Source organism: Scyliorhinus canicula, chromosome 29 (assembly GCF_902713615.1).
Source record: "Scyliorhinus canicula chromosome 29, sScyCan1.1, whole genome shotgun sequence".
In the NCBI taxonomy this organism is placed as follows: Eukaryota; Metazoa; Chordata; class Chondrichthyes; order Carcharhiniformes; family Scyliorhinidae; genus Scyliorhinus; species Scyliorhinus canicula.
The window spans coordinates 8,654,073-8,676,355 of NC_052174.1; the positions used below are offsets into that span (position 1 = coordinate 8,654,073).

At 51.1% G+C, this 22,283-nt stretch overlaps 1 protein-coding gene across 1 annotated transcript in view; it reads left to right on the forward strand.

Annotated features, from left to right (window-relative positions):
• Positions 1 to 15,999: 15,999 nt before the first annotated feature.
• Positions 16,000 to 22,283, forward strand: part of slc12a9 (solute carrier family 12 member 9) — a 50,909-nt gene continuing 44,625 nt past the window's right edge. Inside the window, exon 1 of the mRNA XM_038786900.1 lies at positions 16,000 to 16,556. Within this exon, the coding sequence (XP_038642828.1) occupies positions 16,316 to 16,556 (241 nt within the window). The 5' untranslated portion in view covers positions 16,000 to 16,315. The remainder of the gene's footprint in view (positions 16,557 to 22,283) is intronic.

Genomic DNA, 22,283 nt, shown 5'->3' on the forward strand with positions numbered 1-22,283 from the left:
TCTCTCTCTCTCTCTGCCCCCCCCTCTCTCTCTCTCTGCCCCCTTCTCTCTCTCTCTCTCTCTCTGCCCCCTTCTCTCTCTCTCTCTCTCTCTGCCCCCCTTCTCTCTCTCTCTCTCTCTCTCTCTGCCCCCTTCTCTCTCTCTCTCTCTCTGCCCCATTCTCTCTCTCTCTCTCTCTGCCCCCTTCTCTCTCTCTCTCTCTGCCCCCTCCCTTCTCTCTCTCTCTCTGCCCCCTCCCTCTCTCTCTCTGCCCCTCCCTCTCTCTCTCTGCCCCCTCCCTCCCCCCCCCCTCTGCCCCTCCCTCCCCCTCTGCCCCTCCCCTCCCCCTCTGCCCCTCCCTCTCTCTCTCTGCCCCTCCCTCTCTCTCTCTCTGCCCCTCCCTCTCTCTCTCTCTGCCCCTCCCTCTCTCTCTCTCTGCCCCTCCCTCCCCCTCTGCCCCTCCCACAAATGCTGACACGCTGATTATTTGCGTTTTCTGTTTTTACTTTGGATTTTTCTTTGATACTTCGCTGAAATTCCAAAGCTCGTGAGAAACCCAAGTTGAGGCTGATTATTGAAGAATTATTTCTTTGATTGCGTATTTTATCGGAAGCGGAGAGTGCTCGTAGCTGTCGGGAATCCAAGATATTTCGCTAGGCGAGTTTAAAAAATTTTGTAGTTTTAGTCTTTTAGACGTATTGAAATGAGTTTTAATATTTGTCACTGGCCCCTGTTGAACATGAACGGACTTGGAATTAAAGAGGAAGAGTCATTGGGCACACACACACACACACACACACATTTTTACGAGGAGATGTATTTTTATATGTCTGTCTTGACAAAGTACAATCTGGATTAGTGAGACAACCATGGCTTATTAAACCTGTTCATGATGGTGCCTCTTTGATTAAATAAATGAATGCATATTGTTTTACTCCTCTCTCTCTCCCTGTCCTTTATAACACCTTGTTGTGCCGATATTTCGTGGAATTCACAGTCGAGAAACAGGCCGTTTGGCCCAATGTTAATTCACGGGCTAGGTGGAGTCCAGATTATGTTTATTCAGGCGCGGGGTCTAGCATTTGTTGGCCATCCCTAATTCCCTTGAGGCGAGTGGTCTGGGCCGGCCATTCCAGAGGGCAGTCGGGAACCGACCACGTTGCTGTGGGGGGAGTCTGGAGTCATATGTAGGTCAGACCGGGGAAAGGACAGCAGATTTCCTAAAGGAGACGTCAGTGAACCAGATGAGTTTTTAAATACAATTAATGATTGTCATGGCCGCCATTATTGAGACTTTCTTGTTTTTTTAAAACAAATAACATTTTATTGAGGTATTTATGATTTTATAACAGTAACAGAAGAAACAGTGTACATACAAATATAAACGTAGTGCAAAAGCCGTCTTCCTCCCTCACAGGTCCCACCTGAGACTCTCTATCGATTGCAGATTTTATTAATTGGCTCTAAATTCCACCCTCTGGCGTGCTGAGATTTGAACCCAGTGCCAAGCGCTAGCCTGGGTCTCTGGATTAGTCCAGTGGCATTACCACAACTCCAGTGCCTCCTTGTAATTCGAGGCAGGAGAGGTTCTGTGCGGAGTCTGCACGTTCTCCCCCCCCCCCCCCCCCCCCGTGTCCCCGCGTGGGGTTTCCTCCGGGTGCTCCGGTTTCCTCCCACGGTCCAAAGACGTGCGGCCATGTTGGCTGATTGGCCGCGATCATGCGCGGGGTTACGGGGAGTGGGCCCAGGTAGGGGTGCTCTTTCGGAGTGTCGGTGCAGACTCAGATGGGCCGAATGGCCGCCTACTGCACGGTAGTGATTCTGAGATCCGCCTTTATCTCCACTTCCTCCCTTCGTCCTCTTCTTTCAGACACCTCAATGCTATTTGCCTCGATTATCTTTTAAGATGTTGACGTCAAGCGTTTGCTTAATTTCAAATCCCCCAACCACCCACTGGGGTGGTATTTAAAGCCGGATGACAATGAGCAGGGGTGGGGGGTGAAGAATGAGTTGGGGGGGGGGGGGGTGGAGGAGGAACGGTCAACCCCAAAGACAGGACACCATCAGCTTCATTCTGGCAAAAAAGGTGACGATGATGATGCATCACCCTGGATTGTTCAGTGCAGCATTGAACTCCCGATTTCCCATGTGGCCAATTGGGTGGGGGTGGGGGGGTTAGTTAATACAATAACTCTCTCGATGGACCCTGGATGGAACGGATATGCTCAGATACAAAGTCTTTATTTTTTAATTTAAATTTAGAGTACCCAATTATTCTTTTCCAATTTTTTTTTTTTAAATTTAGAGTACCCAATTATTTTTTCCAATTAAGGGGCAATTTAGCGTGGCCAATCCACCTACTCTGCACATTTTTGGGTTGTGGGGGCAAAACCCACGCAGACACGGGGAGAATGTGCAAACTCCACACGGACAGTGACCCAGGGCCGGGATCGAACCTGGGACCTCGGCGCCGTGAGGCTGCAGTGCTAACCACTGCGCCACCGTGCTGCCCTCAAAAGTATTTTTGATGGTAGTTAAATGGGCATAACATTCGAGACTTGAGGCTTTTATTCCCCCCCACCTATTCTCTCTTGCGCTGCGGGCCGGGCCCAGCATTCATTGCCCGCCCCTCGAGGAGAAGGTGGTGGGCGATCTGCTAGCTTGAACCGCTGCTGAAAAGGGAGGGAGCTCCAGGGTTTTGAGCCAGCGACGCTGAGGGAATGCCTGATCGGGATGGTCCACGCCGTGGAGGTGGTGGGTATTCCCTTGGGTCTGCTGCACTTGTCCTTCCGGCTTATGGTTTGGCGGGTGCTGTCGAAGGAGCCTTGGTGAGGAATTAGGAAGTGTAACAGCAAAATTTGCGGATGATACTACGGTAGCTGGGAAAACAGGCAGTGGAGAGGAGATGAAGAGTTCACAGACGGATGGGCAGCACGGTAGCATTGTGGATAGCGCAATCGCTTCACAGCTCCAGGGTTCCAGGTTCGATTCCGGCTTGGGTCACTGTCTGTGCGGAGTCTGCACATCCTTCCCGTGTGTGCGTGGGTTTCCTCCGGGTGCTCCGGTTTTCTCCCACACTCCAAAGATGTGCAGGTTAGGGTGGATTGGCCGTGATAAATTGCCCTCGGTGTCCAAAATTGCCCTTAGCGTTGGTTGGGGTTACTGGGTTATGGGGATAAGGTGGAGGTGTTGACCTTGTGTAGGGTGCTCTTTCCAGGAGCCGGTGCAGACTCGATGGGCCGAATGGCCTTCGTCTGCACTGTAAATTCTATGATATCTATATAGAAAGATGGGCCACAATTTGGCAGATGGAGCTCGATGTGGATAAGTGTGAAGTCATCCATTTTGGCTGAAAAAATAGACATCTGAATGGAAAACCGATTCAAAATGGCGTCTGGGCAGAGGGATCTGGGTGTCTTTGTTCATCAATCGCAGAAAGTCAGTCTGCAGGTACAGCATGTAATCATAGAATTTACAGTGCATAAGGAGGCCATTCTGCCCATCGAGTCTGCACCGGCTCTTTGAAAGAGCACCCTACTTTTTTTTTAATAAATTTAGAGTGCCCAATTCATTTTTTCCAATTAAGGGACAATTTAGCATGGACAATTTAGCGCTGCACATCTTTGGGTTGGGGGATGCAAAACCCACGCAAACACGGGGGGAACGTGCAAACTCCACACGGACAGTGACCCAGAGCCGGGATCGAACATGGGACCTCGGCGCCGTGATGCAGCAGTGCTAACCCACTGCGCCACCGTGCTGCCCTGAAAGAACACCCGACTTAAGCCCACGCCTCCAGTAACCCAGTAACCCCACTTAACCTTTTGGACACTAAGGGGCAATTTATCATGGCCAATCCACCCTAACCTGCACATCTTTGGACTGTGGGAGGAAACCGGAGCACCCGGAGGAAACCCACGCAGACACGGGGGAGAACGTGCAGACTCTGCACAGTCACCTGAAGCTGGAATTGAACCTGGGACCCTGGATTTTAAAAAGGCAAATGGAATTTTTGCATTTATTGCAAAAGGACTGGAGTATAAAAGTAGAGAAGTGTTGCTGCAATTGTATAGGGTGATGGTGAGACCACATCTGGAGTATTGTGTCCAGTTTTGGTCTCCTTGTTTGAGGAAGGATGTGGTGGCATTGGAGGCAGTTCAGAGGAAGTTCACCAGATGGATTCCGGGGATAAGAAATTGACACATGAGGTGAGTTTAAACAGTTTAGGCTCAGACGCGCCGGAGTTGAGTAGAATGAGAAGGGATTTGATCGAGGTATCATAGGGAAGTAAACTTTTAGACCAAACGTCACTCGATTACGAGAGGTCACAGATATTGAGAGGCGGTAGATTTGGAACTGAGACGAGGAGGAACTACTTTTCGTAGAGGGTGGGGAATTCGTGGAAATCGCTGCCTCATAAGTGCCATGGAATCTGAATCGTTAAATGGTTTCAAGAAGGGGACAGAACATTTCTGATTGTTAAAAGGATATGGGGAACAGGCAGGGGGTGGATCTGAGGCGAGGAAGAGATCAGCTATGATCTGATTGAATGGCGGAGCAGACCCGAGGGGCTGAAATGCCTACTTCTACTCCTGATGCCAATGACATCCCGAGCCTGATCCCCATTTCAATAAGATCAAAGCCGATCTGCCTCATCTACTTGGTCCTTCGCAATAAACCATTTGGATAGAGTAAACCACGAGCATGGCGGCGGAGTGGGTTAGCACTGCTGCCTCACGGCGCCGAGGTCCCGGGTTCGATCCCGGCTCTGGGTCACTGTCCGTGTGGAGTTTGCACGTTCTCCCCGTGTCTGCGTGAGTTTGGCTCCCACAACCCAAAAGATGTGCAGGGTCGGTGGATTGGCTACGCTAGCTAAATTGCCCCTTAATTGGAAAAAAATGAATTGGGTCCTCTAAATGGATAGGGTAAACACTGACTTAAGTTCTTGCACCACGATTAAAGAGTGATGCAGTCCGAGTTCATTAGTAAGTAGGTAGAATTCCTGCTCCTCCAGTCAATCGTGACATTTAGCAGCATTTGCCATCAATATAGTGGGGGTTACCATGGACTGGACATATTTTCGGGGTTTCGGACAAGCTGGGGGCAGGGGAAGATGTCTTGGCAGAAGGAGGCCATTCGGCCCATCGAGTCTGCACCGGCTCTTGGAAAGAGCACCCTATCCCCACCCAAGCCCACACCCCCACCTTATCCCCATAACCCAGTAACCCCACCCAACACTAAGGGCAATTTTGGACACTAAGGGCAATTTAGCAAGCATGGCATGGATGGATGTTTGGATTTGTTTATTGTCACGTGTACCGAGGTACAGTGAAACGTTTTTTTTTTCTGAAAGCAGCTCAACAGATCATTCAGTACATGGAAGAAAAGGGAATTAAACAAAAGTCAAGAAAATACATGAGAATACATAATAGGAGACGGGTTGTTGAGTTGAGAGGGTGGGGTGTTCAGTGGGGTCCAATGCTCCACGAGACCCCATCAGTTTTCAAAATGGCGACGAATTCTGGGATGGAATCTTGGGACCAATCCCCGGCCTGCCCTGCCACAGTCTCCATTTGACAAAAAGCACACAAACATAGAAAATAGGAGCAGGAGAGGTCATTTGGCCGTTCAAGCCAATACCCTGATCCCGTCTCTTTCCTCCCCCCCCCCCCCCCCCCCCCCCCCGCCCATATCCCTTGATCCCTTTAGCCCCAAGAGCTGAATCTCATTCATTCTCAAAATTACACAACGTTTTGGCCTCAACTACTTCCTGCGGGAGCGAATTCCACAGATTCACCCCTCTCTCTGGGTGAAGATATTTCTCCTCACCTCAGTCCGAAAAGGTTTACCCCTTAATCCTCGAACTATGACCCCAAATTCTGGACTCCCCCACCATCGGGAACGTTCTTTCTGAATCTACCCTGTCTAATCCTGTTAGCATTTTATAAGTTTCGATGAGATCCCCTCTTATTCTTCAAAACCCAATGAATATAATCCTAACCGACTTGGCCTCTCCTCATATGACAGTCCCGCCAGCCCAGGAATCAGCCTGGTAAACCTTCGCTGCCCTCCCTCCATAGCAACAACATCCTTCCTCAGATACAGACACCAAAACTGCGCCCAATACTCCAGGTGTGGCCTCACCAAGGCCCTGTATAATTGCAGTAAAACATCTCTATTCCTGTACTCAAATCCTCTGGCTATGAAGGCCAACATACATTTGCTGTCTGCTGTACCTGCGCGCTTACTTTCAGTGACTGACGCACGAGGACACCGATTAAGGAGCAATTTAGCGTGGCCAACCCACCTACCCTGCACATCTTTGGGTTGTGGGGGTGAGGCCCACGCAGACACGGGGAGAATGTGCAAACTCCACACGGCAGGGTCCGGGATCGAACACGGGTCCTCAGCACTGTGAGGCAGCAGTGCTAACCACTGCGCTGCCATGCCGCCTCTGACTACTGCATAACCTTTTTTTAAATATAAATATAGTGTACCCAATTAATTTTTTCCAATTAAGGGACAATTTAGCGTGGCCAATCCACCTGCCCTGCACATCTTTGGGTTGTGGGGGCGAAACCCACGCAGACACGGGGAGAACGTGCAAACTCCACACGGGCAGTGACCCAGAGCCGGGATCGAACCTTGGACTTCACAGCCGTGAGGCAGCAGGGCTAACCACTGTGCCACCGTGCTGCCCTAATTACTGCTTAACCTGACAGCATTTGGCAAAACTGCTTAAAGCCCCCAGAAGACTGCAAAACTGCAGACAGACCTGCCTCCTCCCATTAATTGCATCATCTTTAGCCCACTCCGATCCTACGACGTGCTCCGCCAAATAGAATATAGAACAGTACAGCACAGAACAGGCCCTTCGGCCCTCGATGTTGTGCCGAGCAATGATCACCCTACTCAAGTCAACGTATCCACCCTATACATACCAGTAACCCAACAACCCCCGCCCCCCCCCCCCTTAACCTTACTTTTATTAGGACACTACGGGCAATTTAGCATGGCCAATCCACCTAACCCGCACATCTTTTGGACTGTGGGAGGAAACCGGAGCACCCGGAGGAAACCCACGCACACACGGGGAGGACGTGCAGACTCCGCACAGACAGTGACCCAGCCGGGAATCGAACTTGGGACCCTGGAGCTGTGAAGCATTTATGCTAACCACCATGCTACCGTGCTGCCCCGTCTAAATCTAAACAGAATGTCTCAAATTATCTATTCTCCAGAGATACCTCCAGCAATCATGACATAATTCCATTTGGCCTCTCTTTGTAAACAGATATCTGGTTGGAATTAACGGTGACCTCACTTTTACAGCATCTTAATTGCACATTTTGCAGACACACCACCTGCCTGTAGGTTAAAGCAGGATTTTAAAAATATATATTGCAGCAGATATATGTTACCTTAAGGTTATGCTTGCAATAACATTAGTGCAACAGATATGCATAGTACAATCTATATACACGATCAAGTATCGTCAGTCAAACCTTCATGAGAACGCAGCTGTACCCTCCCGACTACCTTTACCATATAGCTGGTCAATAAGTTGTTTGTGTGGAAATAGGTAACATTGAGCCGATAGCTAACACTCCTGTAACCGCAGGATAGGTGATGAAGGATCAGAAATAGTCCAGTATTGCCTTAGGTCATGGATGTGGAGCTTTGAGGAAAGATTTCAGGAGAAAACCCCCGAGTTAAATCCATATTCCACTCGAGGACTTGTGTTGCCTCCGCTTGAGAGTGGGAGTCATAATTCCGCCAGTACTGAGTAAATTTGTATTAATTTCATTTCATAGAATTTACAGTGCAGAAGGAGGCCATTTGGCCCATCGAGTCTGCACCAGCCCTTGGAAAGAGCAGCCCACTTAAGCCCTCACCTCCACCCTATCCCCGTAAACCAGTAACCCCCACCTGACCAAAGGGCAATTTAACATGGCCTAACCCGCACATCCGTGGGCAGCACGGTAGCATGGTGGTTAGCATAATTGCTTCACAGCTCTAGGGTCCCAGGTTCGATTCCCGGCTTGGGTCACTATCTGTGCGGAGTCTGCACGTTCTCCCCGTGTGTGCGTGGGTTTCCTCCGGGCGCTCCGGTTTCCTCCCACAGTCCAAAGATGTGCAGGTTAGGGTGGATTGGCCGTGCTAAATTGCCCTTGGTGACCAAAATTGCCCTTAGTGTTGGGTGGGGTTACTGGGTTATGGGGATAGGGTGGAGGTGTTGACCTTGGGTTGGGTGCTCTTTCCAAGAGCCGGTGCAAACTTGATGGGCCGAATGGCCTCCTTCTGCACTGTAAATTCTATGATAATCTTTGGACTGTGGGAGGCAACCCACGCAGTCACGGGGATGAAGCCAATTTCACACAGACCACTGTGGTATGAATCATAGAATTTACAGTGCAGAAGGAGGCCATTCGGCCCATCGAGTCTGCACCGGCTTTTGGAAAGAGCACCCCCCCCCAAGGTCCACACCTCCACCCTATCCCCGTAACCCAGTAACCCCACCCAACACTAAGAGTAATTTAGCGGCGTGGGGCGACGTCGATGGGAAATCCCATTGACAGCAGCGGGAAGAGAGAATCCCGCTTCCAGCAATCGGCGGCGCCGTGAAATAACGCAGCTGGGTGGCCGCAGAATACCATTCATCATCTTCTAGATCAGGGGTGGGCAAACTTTTCCGTGCAAGGGCCACATTCAGAAATTCACAATTTTAAAGGGCCGCACAGTATATTAATTAATAGTCCCGGTTGTAACCAATTAGCGTGCAGCATATACCTCAGCGCTTCCCCCGGCGGCATCCTGCCTTTAGCCCTCTTTTTCTCTACTTTTCAAAAATGGCGCTTCACCCGGTTATGATTCTGGGCGCCTCATATAGAACACAGAACATAGAACAGTACAGCACAGAACAGGCCCTTCGGCCCTCTATGTTGTGCCGAGCAATGATCACCCTACTCAAGTCAACTTATCCACCCTATACCAGTAACCCAACAACCCCCCCCCCCCCCCCCCCATTAACCTTATCAAAAAAATATAAAAAATTTTTTTAAAAACATTTAAAAAAAAAAAAAAAAAAAATTTTATGACTTGATCTTGGTGGGCCGCATAAAGACCTTTGTGAGCATCCACTCGGGGTCTGGTGTACGCTTTAAAAGTATTTAATAAAAATTTACAAGGCCCTTCTCGACCTCCAAACTTTCCTCACCTTATAGCAATTAAACTCTGAATCACCCCGAGTCCATGTTTACTTACAACCATTAGATTTTATGACATTACACAGGGTGTGTCGAAATGAGATAATTTCCTCTTCAGTAACAGGACCATAAATTGTGTGTTAACATGGGGTCAGCACCCTAGTTTTCAAATCCCTCCATGCCTCTCGCCACCCTCCCTCCCTCCCTCCCCGACTCTGCAAGCTCGTCCTGCCCCACAACCTTCCCACGGCCTCGGTGACCCCCAATTCCACATCTTTTTTGATTTCAACCATAAGATATAGGAGCAGAATTAGGCCACTCGGCCCATCGAGTCTGCTCCGCCATTCAATCATGGCTGATGTGTTTCTCATCCCCATTTTCCTGCCTTCTCCCCGTAACCCCTGATCCCCTTATTAATCAAGAACCTATCTATCTCTGTCTTAAAGACACTCAGTGATTTGGCCTCCACAGCCTTCTGCGGCAAAGAGTTCCACAGATTCACCACCCTCTGGCTGAAGAAATTCGTCCTCATCTCTGTTTTAAAGGATCGACCCTTCAGTCTGAGATTGTGTCCTCTGGTTCTAGTTTTTCCTACAAGTGGAAACATCCTCTCCACGCCCACTCTATCCAGGCCTCGCAGTATCCTGTAAGTTTCAATAAGATCCCCCCTGATCCTTCTAAACTCCAACGAGTACAGACCCGGAGTCCTCAACCGTTCCCCATACGACAAGCTCTTCATTCCAGGGATCATTCTTGTGAACCTCCTCTGGACCCTTTCCAAGGCCAGCACATCCTTCCTTAGATACAGGGCCCGAAACTGCTCACAATACTCCAAACGGGGTCTGACCAGTGCCTTACACAGCCTCAGAAGTACAACCCTGGTCTTGTATCCCAGCCCTCTCGACATGAATGCTAACATTGCATTTGCCTTCCTAACTGCCGACTGAACCTGCACGTTAACCTTAAGAGAATCGTGAACAAGGACTCCCAAGTCCCTTTGTGCTTCTGATTTCCTAAGCCTTTTCCCATTTAGAAAATAGTCTCTGCCTCCATTCCTCCTTCCAAAGTGCATAACCTCACACTTTTCCACATTGTATTTATCTGCCACTTCTTTGCCCGCTCTCCTAGCCTGTCCAAGTCCTTCTGCAGCCCCCCTGCTTCCTCAATACTACCTGTCCCTTTGCATATCTTTGTGTCATCTGCAAACTTAACAACAGTGCCTTTAGTTCCTTCTTCCAGATCATTGTTATATATCGTGAATAGCTGTGGTCCACTTTTGGTTCAGGTTCCACTCCATCGTTTGTGGGGGCTTGCTCTGCACGAGCGGGTATGGTTCCTACTATCCAAGTGTAGCAATAATTCAAAAGTCGTTAATTCAGGACCAACCTGTAATTTTATGAATGCATATCTTTCTCTGCATGGCGGAGTGTTACTGCAGAATGGTCACTGCCCAGAAGGAGGCCATTCTGCCCATTGGGTCTGCACCTCCTCGCCAAATGAGCGACATGAATTAGTGCCATTCCCCTGTCTTTTCCACGGACATCCTGCACATTGTTTCGATTTAAATCATTGATTGCCAACAGTGCAGAAGAAGGCCATTCGGCCCATGTCTGCACGACTCTAGAAAAGAGCACCCTACCCAGGCCCACTCTCTCAGCCTATCCCCATAACCCCAACCTAACCTGGACACGAAGGGGCAATTTTTCCAGATGCACCATAGAAAGCATCCTATCGGGCTGCATCACAGCCTGGGTATGGCAACTGCTCGGCCCAGGACCGCAAGAAACTTCAGAGAGTCGTGAACACAGCCCAGTCCATCACACGGACCTGCCTCCCATCCATCGACTCCATCTATACCTCCCGCTGCCTGGGGAAAGCGGGCAGCATAATCAAGGATCCCTCCCACCCGGCTTACTCACTCTTCCAACTTCTTCCATCGGGTAGGGGATACAGAAGTCTGAGAACACGCACGGACAGACTCAAAAACAGCTTCTTCCCCACCGTCACCAGACTCCTAAACGACCCTCTTATGGACTGAACTGATCTCTTCACACATCTTCTCTACTGAGTAGTACTACACTCCGTATGCTTCACCCAATGTCTGTGTCTATGTATTTACATTGTGTATCTAGCGCATGTCCTGTGTTTTTCGTGTATGGAATGATCTGTCTGGACTGTGCGCAGAACGATACTTTTCATTGTACCTCGGTACGCGTGACAATAATTCAGAATCTAAATGTAACAAGAAATCTAAATCATGGCCAATCCTTCTAACATGCACATCTTTAGATGGCGGGAGGAAACCGGAGCATTCTGACAGTGGAGAAGGAGGCCATTCGGCCCATCAAGTCTGCACCAATCCTCTGTAAGAGCACCGTAAACTGGCCCGCTTTCACAGAGTTTACAGTCCAGGAGGAGGCCATTCGGCCCATCGAGTCTGCACCAGCCCTTGGAAAGGGCACCCCACCTAAGCCCACACCTCCACCCTATCCCCAGTAACCCCCACCTAACCTTTATGGGCACAAAGGGCAATTTAATACGGGGAGAACGTGCAGACTCCGCACAGACAGTGACCCAGGCCGGGAATCGAACCCGGGTCCCTGGCGCTGTGAAGCAACAGTGCTAACCACTGTGCCACACGGCTATAAAATCTCCTCTCAGCATTGTCCCAGGACAGTGCCGACCTCTCCATTGCATCCCTATTACTGAAGTTTCCCATCCCGTGAACCATTCTTGTGAACTTCTTCTGTGCTCTCCGAACCGCGTTGACACCCTCCCTACAGCGCGGCCCCCAGAACTGTGCACAACATTAGGGCGGCACGGTGGCACAGTGGTTAGCATTGCTGCCTACGGCGCTGAGGACCCGGGTTCGAATCCCGGCCCTGGGTCACTGTCTGTGAGGAGTTTGCACATTCTCCCCGTGTCTGCGTGGGTTTCGCCCCCACAACCTAAAGATGTGCAGGTTAGGTGGATTGGCCACGCTAAATTGCCCCTTAATTGGAAAAAATGAATTGGATATTCCAAATTTAGGGGCAGCACGGTAGCATGGTGGTTAGCATAAATGCTTCACAGCTCCAGGGTCCCAGGTTCGATTCCCGGCTTGGGTCACTGTCTGTGCGGAGTCTGCACGTCCTCCCCGTGTGTGCGTGGGTTTCCTCCGGGTGCTCCGGTTTCCTCCCACAGTCCAAAGATGTGCGGGTTAGGTGGATTGGCCATGCTAAATTGCCCGTAGTGTCCTAAAAAGTAAGGTTAAGGGGGGGGGGGGGTTGTTGGGTTACGGGTATAGGGTGGATACGTGGGTTTGAGTAGGGTGATTATTGCTCGGCACAACATCGAGGGCCGAAGGGCCTGTTCTGTGCTGTACTGTTCTATGTTCTATTCCGGCTGAGGTCTAAATAGTGCCTTGTATAAATTCAGCATGACCTCCTCGCTCTCAAGTACTCTAATCAACGGCAGATATTATAGAAAGTGCGGGGAGGAGGGGGGGGATGAAATTGGATTGAATACCTCCTCCAGGCCCCTCCTAAATGACAGCAAACTCACCGTCAAGGGGTCTGCCTGGGGCAACGGGGCAACCGAGGGAGCCGTCCGGCCGGACCGTCTGTCCCTCTTCCACGGCGTTACCAGGATGGGGAGAGCATCCATTGTCCATGGACACCTTTGAGGCCTCCCGTGCCCGGGGGGGGCGTGGTGAGGGGAGCATGCGGGGCTACGGGCCCAGTGGGTGCCATTGGGGTGGGGAGGGGGGGGGGGGAGTGTGTTGAATCTATGATCAATTTCGAGGCCTCCCTTGCCCGGTAGGGGCTGGTTTAGCACACTGGGCTAAATCGCTGGCTTTTAAAGCAGACCAAGGCAGGCCAGCAGCACGGTTCAATTCCCATACCAAAACCTCCCCGGAATGTGGCGACTAGGGGCTTTTCACAGTAACTTCATTGAAGCCTACTCACGACAATATCGAGGCAACTCAAAACTGATGAAGCTTTGGAGGAATATCGGGAAAGTAGGACGAATCTCAAACGCGCAATAAAGAGGGCTAAAAGGGGTCATGAAATATCTTTGGCTAACAGGGTTAAGGAAAATCCCAAAGCATTTTATTCGTATGTAAGGAGCAAGAGGGTAACTAGAGAAAGGATTGGCCCACTTAAAGACAAAAGAGGGAATTTATGCGTGGACTCAGAGGAAATGGGTGAGATTCTTAATGAGTACTTTGCATCGGTATTCACAAAGGAGAGGGACAAGACGGATGTTAAGGCTAGGGATGGATGTTTAAATACTCTCGGTCAAGTTGTCATACGGAAGGGGGAAGTTTTGGGTATTCTAAAAGACATTAAGGTGGACAAGTCCCCAGGACCGGATGGGATCTATCCCAGGTTACTGAGGGAAACGAGGGTCGAAATAGCTGGGGCCTTAACAGATATCTTTGCAGCATCCTTGAGCACGGGTGAGGTCCCGGAGGACTGGAGAATTGCGAATGTTGTCCCTTTGTTTAAGAAGGGTAGCAGGGATAATCCAGGGAATTATAAACCTGTGAGTTTGACGTCAGTGGTAGGCAAACTGTTGGAGAAGATACTGAGGGATAGGATCTATTCACAGCTGGAAGAAAATAGACTTATCAGTGATAGGAAGCATGGTTTTGTGCAGGGAAGGTCATGTCTTACAAACCTAATAGAATTCTTTGAGGAAGTGACAAAGTTAATTGATGAGGGAAGGGCTGTAGATGTCGTATACATGGACTTTAGTAAGGCGTTTGATAAGGTTTCCCATGGCAGGTTGATGGAAAAAGTGAAGTCGTATGGGGTTCAGGGTGTACTAGCTAGATGGATAAAGAACTGGCTGGGCAACAGGAGACAGAGAGTAGTGGTGGAAGGGAGTGTCTCAAAATGGAGAAGGGTGACTAGTGGTGTTCCACAGGGATCCGTGCTCGGACCACTGTTGTTTGTGATCTACATAAATGACCTGGAGGAAGGTATAGGTGGTCTGATTAGCAAGTTTGCAGATGATACTAAGATTGGTGGAGTTGCAGATAGTGAGGAGGACTGTCAGAGAATACAACAAAATATAGATAGATTGGAGAGTTGGGCAGAGAAATGGCAGATGGAGTTCAATCCAGGCAAATGCGAGGTGATGCATTTTGGAAGATCAAATTCAAGAGCGGACTATATGGTCAATGGAAGGGTCTTGGGGAAAATTGATGTGCAGAGAGATCTGGGAGTTCAGGTCCATTGTACCCTGAAGGTGGCAACGCAGGTTGATAGAGTGGTCAAGAAGGCATACAGCATGCTTGCCTTCATCGGACGGGGTATTGAGTACAAGAGTTGGCAGGTCATGTTACAGTTGTATAGGACTTTGGTTCGGCCACATTTGAAATACTGCGTGCAGTTCTGGTCGCCACATTACCAGAAGGATGTGGATGCTTTGGAGAGGGTGCAGAGGAGGTTCACCAGGATGTTGCCTGGTATGGAGGGTGCTAGCTATGAAGAAAGGTTGAGTAGATTAGGATTGTTTTCGTTGGAAAGACGGAGGTTGAGGGGGGACCTGATTGAGGTCTACAAAATTATGAGAGGTATGGACAGGGTGGATAGCAACAAGCTTTTCCCAAGAGTGGGGGTGTCAGTTACAAGGGGTCACGATTTCAAGGTGAGAGGGGGAAAGTTTAAGGGAGATGTGCGTGGAAAGTTTTTTACGCAGAGGGTGGTGGGTGCCTGGAACGCTTTACCAGCGGAGGTGGTAGAGGCGGGCACGATAGCATCATTTAAGAGGCATCTAGACAGGTATTTGAATGGGCAGGAACAGAGGGAAGTAGACCTTGGAAAATAGGAGACAGGTTTAGATAAAGGATCTGGATCGGCGCAGGCTGGGAGGGCCGAAGGGCCTGTTCCTGTGTTGTAATTTTCTTTGTTCTAATAAGCCATTTTCATTTTTCATTTTCGGTAGGCACCGCGGGGGAAGAAGGGTGAGGGGGGAAGCATGTGGGGTCTCCAGTCACCCTCAAGGCCTCCCATGCCCAGTGGGCACCGCGAGGGGAGGGGTGAGGAGTTGGATAGCTTTACCGACCCACTTTAATCACATTTTGATTTTATGTGTTAGACATGTTTCCATTGCTCTCTCTTAACCCTTTTTAATTTGTCCCTGAGTTTGTGCCTTCTGCTGTAACGAGTTGATTAACCTTAAAAGACCTTAAAAAAAAACCCTCTTTTAAGGGGAGGGTTTGAGCAGGACTTGAATCAAGGCGTCTCCCAGCCGACGATCAAATCTGTCTCAGCCCAGCCCAGGACTGGGGAGGGGTTAGAGAAAGGACCAACCACAGGGAGTGAGGAATCACATGGGCTAGTTATCTCATGATGCTCAATTGCGGCTTCGGGGCAGGTAGCGGAGATGATGGGCTGGTAGCAATGTCGTGTTTGCTTGTATCCAATTGCGGTGCGGTGTTTGAAATGGACACAGTGGGCGGGGGGGTTGCATTGTTAATTTCAGCTGCCTGGGGGGGGGTTGATTGTTAATTTCAGCAGTCTGGGGGGGGTTGATTGTTAATTTCAGCAGTCGGGGGGGGGGGGTTGATTGTTAATTTCAGCAGTCTGGGGGGGGGGGGGGTTGATTGTTAATTTCAGCAGTCTGGGGGGGGGGTTGATTGTTAATTTCAGCAGTCTGGGGGGGGGGGTTGATTGTTAATTTCAGCAGTCTGGGGTGGTTGCATTGTTAATGTCAGCAGACTGGAGGGGTTGATTGTTAATTTCAGCAGTCTGGGGGGGGGTTAATTGTTAATTTCAGCAGACTGGAGGGGTTGATTGTTAATTTCAGCAGTCTGGGGGGGGGTTAATTGTTAATTTCAGCAGTCTGGGGGGGTTGATTGTTAATTTCAGCAATCTGGGGGTTACATTGTTAATTTCAGCAATCTGGGGGTTACATTGTTAATTTCAGCAATCTGGGGGTTACATTGTTAATTTCAGCAATCTGGGGGAGTTGATTGTTAATTTCAGCTGCCTGGGGGAGTTGATTGTTAATTTCAGCTGACTGGGAAGGGGAATCCCCCCCCCCCCCCCAGGTTACATAAGGGAATCCCCTCCCAAGGTTACATAAGGGAATCCTCTTCCCCCCCAGACAGACACTGACTCACGGGCTGAGCCCTCGCCATGTCCAGCGAGACCTCCCCCCTTCTCAACTACCGCCTGTACAATGTGGCCGGGGGATTCGCCGAGAGCTGCGTGTCCGGGGCCCCGGCGGACGAGGAGGTGCCGCCCGTCGCCGCCTCCAGCAGCGGCGGCAGCAGCAGCGGCCCCCAGCACGATGACCGCAGGAAGCTGTGCACCTTCTTCGGAGTGGTGGTCCCCACCGTCCTCTCCATGTTCAGCATCGTCATCTTCATGCGAGTGGGTGAGTTGGACGGTACAGCCCGCTGTAACCTGAGCCCTTACTGCCCCCAAAATAATCTGAATACAACTGGCCCATTCCTCCCCCTCATTCATTTTGCTGTGTGTGTGTGTGTGTGTGTGTGTGTCTCTGTCTGGGTCTAACAGTCTTGTGTTGTCCCCCTGTGTGTGTGTGTGTGTGTGTCTGGGTCTAACAGTCCCTAGTGTAGTGTCCCTGTGTGTGTGTGTGTGTGTGTCTGGGTCTAACAGTCCCTAGTGTAGTGTCCCTGTGTGTGTGTGTGTGTGTGTGTGTGTGTGTCTGGGTCTAACAGTCTTGTGTTGTCCCCCTGTGTGTGTGTGTGTGTGTGTCTGGGTCTAACAGTCCCTAGTGTAGTGTCCCTGTGTGTGTGTGTGTGTGTGTGTCTGGGTCTAACAGTCCCTAGTGTAGTGTCTGTGTGTGTGTGTGTGTGTCTGGGTCTAACAGTCCCTAGTGTAGTGTCCGTGTGTGTGTGTGTGTGTGTGTGTGTCTGGGTCTAACAGTCCCTAGTGTAGTGTCTGTGTGTGTGTGTGTGTGTGTCTGGGTCTAACAGTCCCTAGTGTAGTGTCCGTGTGTGTGTGTGTGTGTGTGTCTGGGTCTAACAGTCCCTAGTGTAGTGTCCCTGTGTGTGTGTCTGGGTTTAAGTCTCTAGTGTTGTCCCCCAATGTGTGTCTGGGTTTAACAGTCTTGAGTGTTGTCCCAGTGTGTGTGTGTGAAATGAAATGAAAATCGCTTATTGTCACGAGTAGGCTTCAATGAAGTTACTGTGAAAAGCCCCTAGTCGCCACATTCCGGCGCCTGTCCGGGGAGGCTGGTACGGGAATCGAACCGTGTTGCTGGCCTGCCTTGGTCTGCTTTAAAAGCCAGCGATTTAGCCCAGTGTGCTAAACCAGCCCCATATATGTGTGTCTGGGTTTAACAGTCTCTCGTGTTGTCCCCCTGTGGGGGGAGGGGGTTAACAGTCTCCGGTGTTAACGGGGGGGGGGGGGGGGGGGGGGGGGGGGATGCTGAAAATCTCAGTAGGTCCATCAGCATCTTTAGGGAGAGAGAAAGCAGTTGGAGTTTGGAGTCCATCTGGCTGTTCCATCACAACTGGAGAGGGAAGTAGTGAATAGTGTTGGTGTTAAACTCTAGCTGGGAGAGATTGCAACACGATGTAGCAAACTTTAGATCAAGATTGACGCCTGGGGTGGGGTGTACAGTATTGGGGGTGGGGTGTATTGGGGGTGGGGTGGTGTTGGGTTGTATTGAGAATACCTATATGGGATATCTTTGAAGAAAGATGGAGGAGAAAGGTCAAAGTCAAAAGTTGTTAAACTGAAGGTGCCCAGTGGAGAGTTGAGCTGCTGCTCTAGCTTGCGCTGGGCTCCACTCGAACAGGCCTCAGCTGCCGCACTGTTTTAACTGGAGTTTCCGTTAAATACTGCCAATTGGTTTTCAAACTGCGTTTAGAAGCTGCGTTAGAAATGTGGTGTAAAACCTGACCACCTCTCAATTCTTGATGATGCACGATTGATAGGAGCAGTGGATGGTGCAATGTTGCCAAGTGATCGCTTTGCTCCTTCCTTCCTCGCTGTCTGTGTTGTTTGTATGCCCCTGAAAAGGGGGCTGGGGGAGGTGGTAGGGGGGCGAATTGGGTTTCTAAAGTGCCAATTGCAGGTAATCTGACCTGATTTCGTAACTTTGCTGATGGGGCTGAAGTGTGGGCTGCGGAGAAAGATGACGTCTACTGTACTTGTGTTCGAGAGAGAAGGTGACCCCCTTTGGGGCCCCCCCCACCCCCTTTTTATTGAGGGGTGGTGGGCATTTTACAATGCCCAGCCCCTTGCGTGTGTGCGTTTTGAGGGAGGGGGTTTGGGTGTACAGACGCTACTCCTTCCAGTCAGGGTCAGTCTCCTGAATGTGTTGCCCCCCCCCGACTCGTGGAAAATTGGTTCGTGGGTCAGCTCTGGCGATGCGGGGGTGGGGGGACGGTAGGAGCATGGTAGCATGGCGGTTAGCACAATTGCTTCACAGCTCCAGGGTCCCAGGTTCGATTCCCGGCTTGGGTCACTGTCTGTGCGGAGTCTGCACATCCTCCCCGTGTCTGCGTGGGTTTCCTCCGGGTGCTCCGGTTTCCTCCCACAGTCCAAAGATGTCTAGGTTAGGGTGGATTGGCCGTGATAAATTGCCCTTAGTGTTCAAAATTGCCCTTAGTGTTGGGTGGGGTTACTGGGTTATGGGGATAGGGTGGAGGTGTGGGCTTGGGAAGGGTGCTCTTTCCAAGAGCCGGTGCAGACTCGATGGGCCGAATGGCCTCCTTCTGCACTGTAAATTCTATGTAAAAGCCCCTCTGTCACTGAATTCAGTGTTGGGGATTGCCTGCTGATGCTGATTTCCTGGAACGTTGCCGGAGCTCTGCCTGGTACTGTTTCCCCCATCAATGGACCCGTTTGTTATCCCCCTGGGCATGTGACGCTGTCACGTTGCTGGCTGCTCCTGCCTGGCCAGGGGCTGGTTTAGCACACTGGGCTAAATCGCTGGCTTCGAAAGCAGACCCTGCACATCTTTGGGTTGTGTGGGGGCGAAACCCACGCAGACACTGGGAGAACGTGCAAACTCCACACGGACAGTGACCCCGGGGCCGGGATTCGAACCCGGGACCTCGGCGCCGTGAGGCAGCAATGCTAGCCACTGTGCCACCGTGCCGCCCAGGGTGGGGTTTTGTTGGAAATATTCGGGTTGGTGGGGGGAGTTGAGCCTGGAAACTTGCGACGACCCCCCCCCCCCCCCCCCATCCTGAGGGCCGCCAACTGAGCCGCAGCGAATGACAAATATTTGTACAATTCATGTCCCGTGAGTTGTAATGTGGATGTGGTTTAACTGTTTTGAGGGGGAGGGGGAAGTGTGTGTGTGATGCAAGTTGGTCATCGCTCTCTTCGTCCTTCCCAACTTGACATATTCTTCTCTCCGTTTGCAAGAATTTGGTCAAATATTTGACCACTTTTTTTTCTTTATAGAGATGTCAAATTCTTCTCTCTTTCTCCCCCCCCCCACCCCCCCCCCCCCCCCCTCCCCTAATCAAACCTCTGCTTTAGTTTAGTCAACGTGAGCACAATTTGGGGGGCGGGGGGGGCCATTCAGCCCATCGAGCAGGCTGAGCCATTGAACACTACCACGGCTCGTCAGATACGTCGGTGATATTGCAGCCGCGCTCCCCATCACTGGTGCCTTACTGTTTTTTGTCATTAGCTGTAAGGCTCGGCGGTCGTAATAGGTGCTATAGGAATTCGGGATGCTTGTTTAGTACTGACCCAGTCATAGCCTAACCAGGAAGTACGGAAGTGCCAGTTGGACATGCTGCTGCTTGCAACCCGAGCTCTCTCCAACCCCCCTGTTCGCCCCTCGCTGACCCACATGGTTTCCTGGTCCAGTTCCCGTCCTTCTAATCAAACCCTCCGCAAAGCCTCCAACATCCTCCGGGGATTGGGGGGGGGGGCTTGGGCCTCGGCAGGGTGCTCTTTGGGAGGGTCGGTGCAGACTCGATGGGCCGAATGGCCCCCTTCTGCACTGCAGATGGGGTCGGTGCAGACTCGATGGGCCGAATGCCCTCCTTCTGCACTGCAGATGGGGTCGGTGCAGACTCGATGGGCCGAATGCCCTCCTTCTGCACTGCAGATACCGGTGCAGACTCGATGGGCCGAATGGCCCCCTTCTGCACTGCAGATGGGGTCGGTGCAGACTCAATGGGCCGAATGGCCCCCTTCTGCACTGCAGATGGGGTCGGTGCAGACTCAATGGGCCGAATGGCCCCCTTCTGCACTGCAGATGGGGTCGGTGCAGACTCGATGGGCCGAAAGGCCCCCTTCTCCACTGCGGAGTTTCTGTAACCCCCATCAGATCAAAACTCCTCCAGTTGGGCCTCCTCTAGGGTCCTCGTATCCTCTAGTTATTGGTGGCTGTCCTTTGTACCTCCTCGTTCTGCTGGGTTTCCTGCTCGTGGTTGGGAGGCGGGAGCGGTTTTCAAATTTTGTCCTTGGGGAGCGAGTTTCCAATTCCTGGGCGCTCCATTGCAAGTGGCCTTGTCCTCCCGACGCGTGCGTCTCCCAACCCGAGCGGGGGCTGTGGACTTCCCTCATGTCCCCATCAGGGAAGGAAGTCTGCTGCCCTTGCCCCCAGGGTCTGGCCTACACGTAACTCTATTCGATCACCTCCTGCCTTTCTCCACTCCAGGCAATGTTCACCTCCCCCGAGTCCCGATGAATAATTTGAAACCCTCGCCAAACCCTCCCCTTCAAGCCGGATTACCCTGGTCTCGAACTTGCTGCTGTGCACGGACTTGGCTGCGAGGCACTTCGATGGGAAGCTTGGGGGTGGGGGGGGGGGGGGGGGGGGGGGGGGCAGACAAATGTTTCGGCAGTTTCTCTGAGAAATTTGCAATGTTATTTGGTTGTCAATTAACTCCTGTGTGACTGGCACGGAAGCGGGGAGTGTTCCCTCTATCTTTTTCGAATGTTCATCTAAATGTTCTTCAGGAGGTAACTTTCTTCGCCAAGTGCCCCCATGAGGGAATCCAGCTGTCTTGAGAGAACCCTTTTCATTCTTCGCTCGTGTCAGTTCTGTTTGACGCTTAATTGAAAGGGCAGATAGGGCCTCAAATTAATTTTACAAACGAGTGCCTTGTTTTCAAATCCCTTCGTGGCCTATTTTCTCTTTCTCCGCCCCCCCCCCCGGTTATAAACCAGCTCCAACTCCAGGTGGGAGGTAGCTGTGGCGTTAATGTGGAAGTAGGGTTTCGGCCTACTCTAAGGTTTCGGCCTACTCTAGAGTTTCGACCCACCCTTTCAGGCCGCAGGTCTGGGCTCGGGACTTGAGAGAATCTGGACAACGTCATCATCATTTGGAAGTTTTCCAACTTTTTCTTGGGTGGAGACAGCAATCAGAAAGATTGCAACCCCTCCTGAACTTGTTAGGCAACCGTACATTTGCATAGCGCCTTTCATACCTGTCTCACAGCATTTTGGCCGATAAGTACTTTCTGAAGCATTAGCTGCCGTGCTCAGTCACGTGGCTCTGAGAGCAGGCCCAAATCGGAAGGACCAAACCCCCTGTGTCCCTGTGTCCCTGTGTCCCTGTGTCCCTGTGTCCCTGTGTCCCTGTGTCCCTGTGTCCCTGTGTCCCTGTGTCCCTGTGTCCCTGTGTCCCTGTGTCCCTGTGTCCCTGTGTCCCTGTGTCCCTGTGTCCCTGTGTCCCTGTGTCCCTGTGTCCCTGTGTCCCTGTGTCCCTGTGTCCCTGTGTCCCTGTGTCCCTGTGTCCCTGTGTCCCTGTGTCCCTGTGTCCCTGGCCAATCCACTCACCATCTTGACTTGGAAATATATCGGCCGTTCCTTCACTGTCGCTGGGGTCAAAATCCTGGAACACCCTCCCTAACAGCACGGTGGGTGCACCTACACCGTGCAGACTGCAGCGGCTCAAGCACACCACCTCCCTGAGGGCAATTAGGGTTGGGCAATAAATGCCAACGATGCCCCCAGCCTAACTTGGTGTTTTCCAGCGCGTCTGCTAACTTTGAACAGGAAACACATTCTCGAACAATCGGAATACGAGTCCGTGCAACCCAAGGGGGATATAGAACCAGCGATCGTTGGCCGCATTGACAGCTTATACTGACGCGAGTGTGAATACTGGACCAGAAATAGCTCTTGTGATCTCCTGTTGCTTAGTTACGGTTCTGAG